At 33.5% G+C, this 10000-nt stretch overlaps 1 protein-coding gene across 1 annotated transcript in view; it reads left to right on the top strand.

Moving 5' to 3' along the window:
• The window catches only part of LOC137650483 (protein LMBR1L-like), a 99979-nt gene that overhangs the window by 4926 nt on the left and 85053 nt on the right, over positions 1-10000 (top strand). Inside the window, exon 2 of the mRNA XM_068383709.1 lies at positions 2522-2655. Coding sequence (XP_068239810.1) covers positions 2522-2655 — 134 coding nt within the window. The remainder of the gene's footprint in view (positions 1-2521; positions 2656-10000) is intronic.

Consider the following 10000-nt stretch of genomic DNA (forward strand, 5'->3'; position numbering starts at 1 on the left):
TGAGGATCACGTGTTCGTTGATAAGTAGGATTAGGATAAAATTGAATGTCGAGGTAAAGACCTGTACGTATGTGATATACATGGACCTAACAAAAAAAAAAAAAAAAAAAAAAAAAAAAAAAAAAACACTAAATTTGTAGAGGTGTTGTTTAAGGGGTTGGTGTTTGATTTTAACTTTTTGAAAACATTAAAGAGTTTTGTTAATTAAGGGGGAGTATGTGGAACACTAAGGGCGAGGTAGTCATATCACATATCTAGAGATAGGACAATAAAAGCTATTGCAAAGTTTTCATATAAGAAAGTGCGTAGTGACTGGAATGTGGAATAGTTTGCTTTTGCAGATAATGCAGCGTTGGTTGCAGATTTAGAGAGATATTGCAGAAACTTCAAAGAAATGTATGAAGGAATTTATTTTCCCAAATGGAAGTTGAGATGACCTTTTTGTGTACCGTTTGCTCTATAAGAAGAAAAAGATTTTCAATATAAGTGTACAGATTATTGTTAACACGTAGTTGAAAGGAAGACTAAATGTGTTTATAAATGGGTTTTGTAGAAAGAATGGAGGATGATAGGTGTATGTTTGAGTGTGTGCGTGTGCGTGTGCGTGTGTGTGTGTGGATGGAGTAATAAAGTACGTGGTCAGAGAAAGGAGTGGACACACTTGCGAAGTTGCTGCGAAAGAAAGAAGACTATAATCTATTATGAAATGGTTCATGTTTGAGAGAGAGAGAGAGAGAGAGAGAGAGAGAGAGAGAGAGAGAGCGTTCATTATTGTATCTTTCTTAATTCCCCTTTTCAATGTATACAAGTAATTGGGGGGGGGCGGGGGTGTTTAATCCAGGATATTCTGGCGATTGGTTGAAGAAGACCTGGATGATGGCCTTCGTATTCAGGAATGTTTAACTCTTTCTATATTCCTGCTTTTCTAAGGTTTCTCTTTGTTTACAAAATGGATCTCCACATATCAGGCAAGGGCGGAGCTGTTATGGCTGATGATGCTCTGTCGAAGAAGAGGAGGAAGAAGAGAAGCCACAAAAGTATATGTTCACTTAATTGGTTAGATAAGGAGTCAGTTACATAGGAGAAAATGTCAGGAAAGATTGGAGTTGGAATTGAGTTTTATCAAATTAATAGATAAAAATATTGGTATATGCCCACTTTTTTTAATTTAATCTCTTAAGGTCTGATGTTGTTTAGTAGCCGTTAATTGTTAAAACGTTTCAAGCTGGGCAGCTCTGTTCCTACAACGTTTGATGAACGTTACGTGAATTAGAGTTTCATTCATCGTTAATTATTATTATTATTTATTATTATTATTATTATTATTTATCATCGTCGATTATTACATAACAATAGCTTGCATTGTACTCTCGTATGCGACTTACTGTTCAGATTTGATTGGAAGAATATGCATTGATTACATGGCCAAATAATCGTGATGTGGCTTCATTATATAGTTGAAGGAATTGGTGGAAGACTTTGGAATTCTTGAAAACAAAATAATGGTATAAGTGAAAGATAAATATTTAAAATAACACTTATATAGCAGTTTAGGTTAAAGGCCTTACTAGGTGCTATGTTGGTTAGAATAAAAAGTTACGTAGAGTTTTACTATGCTCTATATGATATTCTATTGTACATTCAATAACAAACTATCAATTTTCTTATTAGATACTTTTCTTTTTAGAGAAAAACTCAAACTTTCAGTAAGTGTTTTATTTTTATTTTGAACAGGCTGACAAAAAAACATTTTATAGTTTATTTATGAAAGATCTTGTTTTATTGTTGTTACTCTTCTTAAAAAATTTTAATTGTTTATTACTTTTCAATTAGGTTATTTCTTTATTTCCTCCCCTCACTCGGCTATATATCTCTGTTGGAGCCCTTGGGCTTATAGCATCCTTTTTTCCAACTAGGGTTGTAGCTTAGCAATTAATCATCATCATCATTGTCATCTCTTCCTCCTGCGCCTGTTGACGCAAAGGGCCTCGGTTAGATTTCGCCTGTCGTTTCTATCTTGAGCTTTTAAATCAATACTTCTCCATTCATCATCATCTACTTCACGCTTCATAATGCTCAGCCATGTAGACCTGGATCTCCCAACTATTCTAATGCCTTGTGGAGCCCAGCTGAACGTTTGGTGAACTAATCTCTCTTGGCGAATGCGAGGAGCATGCCCAAACCATTTCCATCTACCCCTCACCATGACCTCATCCACATATTTCTCTTGAGTAATCTCTTATAGATTAATCTCTAACCCTGTCCTGCCATTTAATAATAATAATAAAAGGAGGATATGGGATATGCCAGTGGAAATTGTACCCATAATCATAGGAACACTAGGCACGATCCCAAGATCCCTGAAAAGGAACCTAGAAAAAGATAGAGGCTGAAGTAGCCCCAGGACTCATGCAGAAGAGTGTGACCATAGGAACGGCTCACATTGTAAAAAAGGTGATGGACTCTTAAGGAGTGATAGAGAAAAGATAATAATAACAGTTTATTTCTCCTTCCTTTACAGCTCTTCTTGGTGTTACTGGTGGTGCTCTCTGTGGCGTCACACGTCGTTGTGTTACGGTACAGGCGTCGGGAATCTGGCCATCTCCCTCCTCACAGACACACCGACGACGACGAAGCGGCCGTAGACCGCATTGCGTGAGTATGCCAACACGGCTCTATTTGATTACGTCAAGAACAGTGGTTATGTCGATAATGATGATGATTATCATTCGTGAGATTTACTATGTTGCGATGATGATAGTTTCATCATAACAACATTTGGTCATGATAGTAATATTCAAGAAACCTCCTTGGTAATATTTATAATTTGTTAATTGCTTAATGGATGAGGAGTTTAATGAAGTCTGCTCTTTATATTTTTTTAGTAAAATTTTAATTGATTTTAATTTTTTTTATTTCAAGGAGGTTAAACCTTCTTGGTGATATTAATAATTTGTCAATTGCTTAATGGATGAGGGGTTTAATGAAGTCAGCTCTCTATTTTATTTTTTTTTATTTTTAGTGAAACTTTAATTGATTATTTTTAATTTTTTTATTTCAAATGTAAGAATGTGTTAACGTCAGCTTATGTCTTAAATGAACGAACGAGTTTAAATAATAATCAATTTTTTATTCATTTCCATGTGGGTTCTTTTATTTTTATTTATTTATTTATTTATTTATTTTTTTTCAATATTTTCCATGACAGTACTGAATGGGCTCCTCTGCCCCAGCGTCTGAACATATCAAAATTCCATATATTTCATTTCGTTCCATACAAGGCCAGTTTTGATTATAATGATGGTCAATAATTAAAACAAGATTAGTGTTGGTGTGGATAGTAATTAATGTTATCTAAAACGCAACTGTTACCCTAATCGGGTAGTTGAATCGGTAGAACTTCAAAAGTTCAAACTTGCAGCAAATGTTTTTATGTTGAACCATCTGACATAGATTATATATGAAATATCCGTTTTAATGTTGTTAATGTTTTTAAGATATTTTAATTGTTCATTACTTATTATATCGTTTATTTATTTCCTTATTTCCTTCCCTAACTGGGGTATTTTTCCATGTTGGAGATCTTGGGCTTATAGCATCTTGCTGTTCAGACTTGGGTTGTAGGTTAGCTAGTAATAGTAATAATAATAATAGTAATAGTAATGATAATAAGAAAAATAAATAACAACAATAATAATAATAATAATAATAATAATAATAATAATAATAATAATAATAGTATACAAACATCTTGTTATAACATCAACATTACTATTGTCTGGTATGCGAACAACAACAGCAGTGTGAGGATAACTACTAGTATTATCATCTTTGGTTCTTTGCTGCTTATGTAAACAGTTGAATAAACAATTTTTTATCATTGTGAATTGCGTGAGTATGCAAAACAAGTTTGGGATAATGACAAACAAGTGTGTAGTTAAGAAATTGGATGCTACTCCTCTATTGACTGCAGATAATTGCATGAAATAACATCGAGAGTATTGGTAATTGATTGAATTAATAGTTACGTATAAAAAATCCCTATGATTCGGGGACTGATTAGTTGAAATATCTAATTAGGAATGAGTAATAGATGTTATGTTTCGATATATACTCTTAGTAATTTTGATTTTAGAAATGTTAATAGCTTTCCATTCTTATATCTAGAAATTTCAGTAAATTTAATTTTAGAAATATTAATAGCTTTCCAATCGTATTTCTTTCGAAATTCTAAGAATAGCGTATTTATGATTATATACCACTTTCAATAGTCTGTACTCTTAAATGTTAGTTGTTCTCCGTACTCATTTCTTTGGAAATGAAGATTATTATTATTATTATTATTGATATTATTATTATTATTATTATTACTACTACTACTACTACTACTACTACTACTACTACTACTACTACTACTACTACTACTACTTATTAAACTACAATCCTAGTTGGAAAAGCAAGATGATATAAGTCCAAGGGATCTAATAGGGAAAACATCCCTGTGAGGAAAAGGGAATAAGGAAATGAGTAAATGTTCAATTGTTTTCTTCGGTGATAAACAAATGTTGACGAATAACTGTTCCGCTGTTTTTGCATCTCTTGACAACTTAAGCAGTGTCAGCCTGGTGCATGAGTCATGTGCTTGCGGTGACTTAATGGCCTGTCCTTCGAACTGGGATCCGATTCCTTTCTGTCTCGGGGGGGCCGAGGGTGGGGGGGGGGGGGGGATCTTGAATATGCTTCTCAAGAATGCTCTAATATTGCTTTGTATTGATTTATTCTTGTTTTCGATTCTGTAAATTATTAATTTGTTTTGTTTTAGAAAATTAGTTTTATTTTCTTTTTTACCTCCGCCAACGAAGTTGGAAGGAGGTTATGTTTTACCCCCTGTTTGTGTGTTTGTTTGTAAACAAATCTTGAATATGCTTCTCAAAAATGCTCTAGTATTGCTTTGGGTTGATTTAATCTTGTTTTCGATTCTGTAAATTATTTATTTGTGTTTTGTTTTAGAAAATTAGTGTATTTTCCTTTTTTTTACCTCCGCCAACGAAGTTGGAAGGAGGTTATGTTTTAAACCCTAATTGTGTGTTTGTTTGTAAACAGCTTCCTGGTCACAACGAAACCTGCAAGGATTAACTTTTATGTAAAAAGATGGCAATGATTAAATTTTGGAAGGTCAAGGATTAAGGACATGGTCAAGCAAAATGCCCCAATTCACGTAATCAGCCACAAGTTTGGACATCGTTGTCACAGAGACTTCAAACTTGGTTTATATTTGAGTGTGTGAAAATCCACGCCAATTGATTTATGTTAAGGTCGAAGGTCAATGTCGTTTCCAAGGCCAAGGTCAAGAAAAAGGTCAAGTTTCGGTCATCAACCATACACCTACAATTTTAGTCGTAAATTAATGAAGCTTGCATGGATTTTAAACTTGGTGTAAAGAGCTAGAAATTAATAAGTTTTGGAAGGTCAAAGGTCAAGGTCATGGATGAGCAAAATGTCCATAATCAGTCCAAAAGGTCTAGAAATAATCTGCCTTGGCGGAGGTCCTCGCTCTACTGAGTGTCCCTCTAGTTACTATTGTAACGTTTCTTATCGTTATCTTCAAACAAATACAAATTTCCCTTCAGGGAAATGAGCCCTTCTTGTAACACCAAGTAATAATCGTTAATTACTCGTAAGAATACCACAAAGTTAATAGGTAGGTAGACTATATCAATCCAATATAGGCCTCATTGTGATCCATTAACAGTCGCGAATAAATTTTCCACGTCACTCCTTCAGCCATCTTGTGGAATTTCATGATGCAACATTTCTTAGACTATACTATTGCGTCACTTTTGTCTTTTTTTTTTCCTTGATAACTCATTAAAGACGTTGATTAGTCCTCTACTCCCCTACTGCCTTGGCTATGACCCTAAATACCATTCATCCATCGATATCTGTTTATTTCTGGACATTTCCCGTCCACTGCATTATATCTTGAGCGGAAACTCTGATTTATCTGATAATTACTTAATTAATCCATTGCTGTTTTGTTCATTATCATTATGATTTTATTTATATTTACAAAATAATCATGATTTATGTCTGCTATTTCAAAAAGTGACGTCAGTCAGCCATTTTCTGCGAGGTGTGGGAAAGAAAACGAAGAGAAAATGTCTAAAATTTGACCTAAGCAAAGGAATTATTTCATGCCAGTTACGAGAATATGGATTATTGAGAATTAATTGCTTTTTGATTGTCCTCCACTTAGGCGGAAATGATCCACCAGGGACGTTAATTGATGTAATCGTTTGATCATTTTGCCGATACCTAGATTACATCGACACTTCGGTTCCATTATGCGAAATTTAGGTGTGGTGATTTCGGCGTTTTATTTCCTTAATAAGTACACACGTAGAATTTGCTCTTTTCATTCCTCGGTAGCCTGTATCTATCTTTATCTATCTATCACATATATATATATATATATATATATATATATATATATATATATATATATATATATATATATATATATATATATATTTCCATTGCTATTCCACTGCAGAACAGACCTCAGACATGTGTCCTTCCACTTGCGTCTGTTTGTGGTCTATCTTTGCCAGTCCACACCGGGAAACTTTCCTAGTTCGTCAATCCGTCGTCTTCTCTTCCTTCCCCAGCTTCAATTGCAATCTCCAGGACCCATTCTGTTATTCCTAATGTTCTTTCTCATTATATGTCCCGCTCATTTCTATTTCTTCTTACATGTTAGAATATCCTCTCGTATCCTTGTTGCTCTTTTTCTGTCTCTTAGTGTTATTCCCACCATTATTCGTTATATAGCTCTCCGAGTTGTAACGAGCTTATGTTCTAAAGCTTTAGTAAGACAAGTTTTTGATGCATATGTTATAACGGGTCGGACCATCTGATTAGATACTTTTATTTTTAAAGAAATTGTCCTTTTACATTTCATAATTTCATTTTGTTTATCAAAAGCTCTCCATCCCGTGCTTATCCTTCTTTTAATTTCAGGGTCGTGTCTTCGGGAACCACTTACTGTCTGTCCTAACTACTTATATTCATTAACAATCGCCCGAGACTCGTCCATAACTCTTTATTTGTTGTGTTTGCATTTTCATAGAACATTATCCTAGTTTTACTCATATTAATTTTCAGTCATACATTTCTGCTTTCTCCATTCAAATATTTTATCATATTTTGCTATTCCTCCCATGATTTACTAAACAGACCTGTTTCATCTGCAAATCTGAATTTAAGGTATTACACATTAATATTGATTCCTATTGTTTCCCAATATAAATTTCATGCTGTGAATAATTTTGGGAAAGATGGGGGGTCTCCCTATCTAACTCCTTTCTCAATCGGAATGGTCTCACACACATGTACTGTATTATATATATATATATATATATATATATATATATATATATATATATATATATATATATATATATATACACACACAAATTTTATATGTGTAAAATCAAGGTAGTCCCCTTCCGCAAACAATGGTTGTTTGTATAGAAAAACAAGAAACTGATCAGTGCCACTTTCAATTCGGGATTGCCCGGGCTTGCAGTAATGTTTAATCATCCGGGACAGTTTGTGTTTATTTATTATTATTAAATTATAATTATTACTGTTATTAATTTCATCTGGTCAGGCTTATCGACGTGCTTGTCGATGCACGAAATGTAGTTTAAGTCCGGAGACTTGATGAACGACTGCAATTATTCAGGTGTGATACAAAAAAGAACTCCTTCAATTTGCTCAGGTGTGATGCAAAAACGTCATTTAATAGCCACGCCAATTTAAATTTTTTTTAGTGTGTGTGAGAAATGTATTCGATGCCTAACCGTGAAATTGCGATAATTGGCCGTAGCTTTAATGAATAACGTCCCTGTGTGTTTTTAATGATTTGTATTCAACATTAGTTTAAATGCTGCAAATTCTTGAAAGGCGAAATTGTATATTCATTAACAATCTTTAAAGGTTCGTTCATAATTCCTATTTGTTATCTCTGTATTTTCATTGAACATTATCTTTGTATATTGTATTTTCATTAATAATCTCTAAAGGTTCGTCCATGACTCTTATTTGTTATCTCTGTATTTTCATTGAACTTTATCTTAGTTTTACTCATATTCATTTTCAGTCCTATATTTCTGCTTTCGCTATTCAAATCTAATATGATCTTTTGCAGCTCCTCCCATAATTCGCTATAACTGAAAATTAACGTATTTATTTTAGGGTAGCCATGAAAATATTATTATTCTATGCAAGTATCCACTATTCAGAAGGCCGGTATGATGATAAAAGAAGCACCAATGAATTAAGAATGAATTTGGGGACAAGAGTAATACATATAATTTGACTCTGAGTGAGTCAATTTTGAATGGTGCAACTCATATCGTTTATCAATGTTTATTGCTTTAAATTTATAGAATACAAATCTGGTTTTGTTTATATCCGTTTTAAATCATAGATTGAATTTACATTTTGAATGGTTATGTAACGATGGTAAAAAATCGTGAATCGTTATTATTGAGATATTTTACTCCCAATCAATTTTTAAAATGCCACCAGTCAGCTGAATCATTTTTATTTTCATAAATGTTATTGATATTGATATGATGGTACTGGTGTTTATATACCTACCATACATCTTAAACCTCCGTATTTAATCACCATTACTAATACAGCAAATACGAAGTGATACTGATTTTCTTGTGACGTAAGGGCCAGCTGAAGATTAATTTTCGCACTTGTGTAAACTCCAAATAAAATTGATTTGTCACACCTGCAGATATTCCTTTGCACACAGGTTGAAATATATTCTGATTTCTCCTCCTCTTTGTGGTTTCTTCCCTTCATTATATCGTTTTCCCTTGATTGCTATGAGCAAAATTCCTTTTTGGTGGACTTCTCATAGAAAATACCAGACTCGATATATGATATAGAGAGGTACATGGTCACCAAGTCATTTACTGTAGTTCCTCCATCTGTGGCTATAGTTTTGGTGCTGTAACTTTTTTGTTAAATTACAGCAGCTTTAATGATTCGATTGATTCTTTCAATTCTATGTTTTTTAATGTATTTAGCCTGGAAATTATATTTTGGGGCAAAATTTGTTTAATGGTGTATATTGAAGTTTGCTACACAGTCATGTCAAAATTTCTAATTTTTTTTTTTTATTTTTAACCCAGATTTTAAGTTCCCACTTCTATTTTAGATTTTAGTGCTACAATACTAATAATAATGATAACGATTATTATTATTATTATTATTATTATTATTATTATTATTATTATTATTATTATTATTATTATTATTAAGGTTTCCTTTTATTAGTTCAACAAAGACATGGAAATAATAGAATAAGAATTAACGTACATGAAACCCCCTAAAGACTTAGATAGTGCTTTGGTACGGCTGCTTTGACTGCTCAGTCATGTGTATAGCTGATCCATGACCTTTAATTTTGATAAGGTTTCCCGGAGATTATCTTCTAGGTTTGGTAACCCCCCTTGTTTGGGGGGTAATAAGTTGGTAGTCACTCTCCCATCTCCTCCCAACTTATTATTATGAGCCTAGCTGCAACCCTAGATGGGAAAGCAGGATGCTACATGGCTCCAACAAGGAAAGGACCCCAATGCGGAAGAGAAATAGAGAATAACGAGTAAACTGTATATAGGTAGTAGATTGGCCAGTGCACCAGCCACCCATTGAGATACTACCGCTTGAGAATTATGGGATCCTTTGACTGTCCAGACAGTACTACATTGGATCCTTCTCTTTGGTTACGGTTTATTTTCCCTTTTCCTACACACAAACACACACCGAATTGTGTGGCATATTCTTTACATAATTCTTCTCTGTCCTCATACACCTAACAACACTGAAATTACCAAACAATTCTTCTTAACCAAAAGAGTTACTGCATTGTAATTGTTCAAATGTCACTCTCCTCTTGCTAAGGGTAGAAGAGAGA

The sequence above is a fragment of the Palaemon carinicauda genome, chromosome 12 (assembly GCF_036898095.1).
Source record: "Palaemon carinicauda isolate YSFRI2023 chromosome 12, ASM3689809v2, whole genome shotgun sequence".
NCBI lineage: Eukaryota > Metazoa > Arthropoda > Malacostraca > Decapoda > Palaemonidae > Palaemon > Palaemon carinicauda.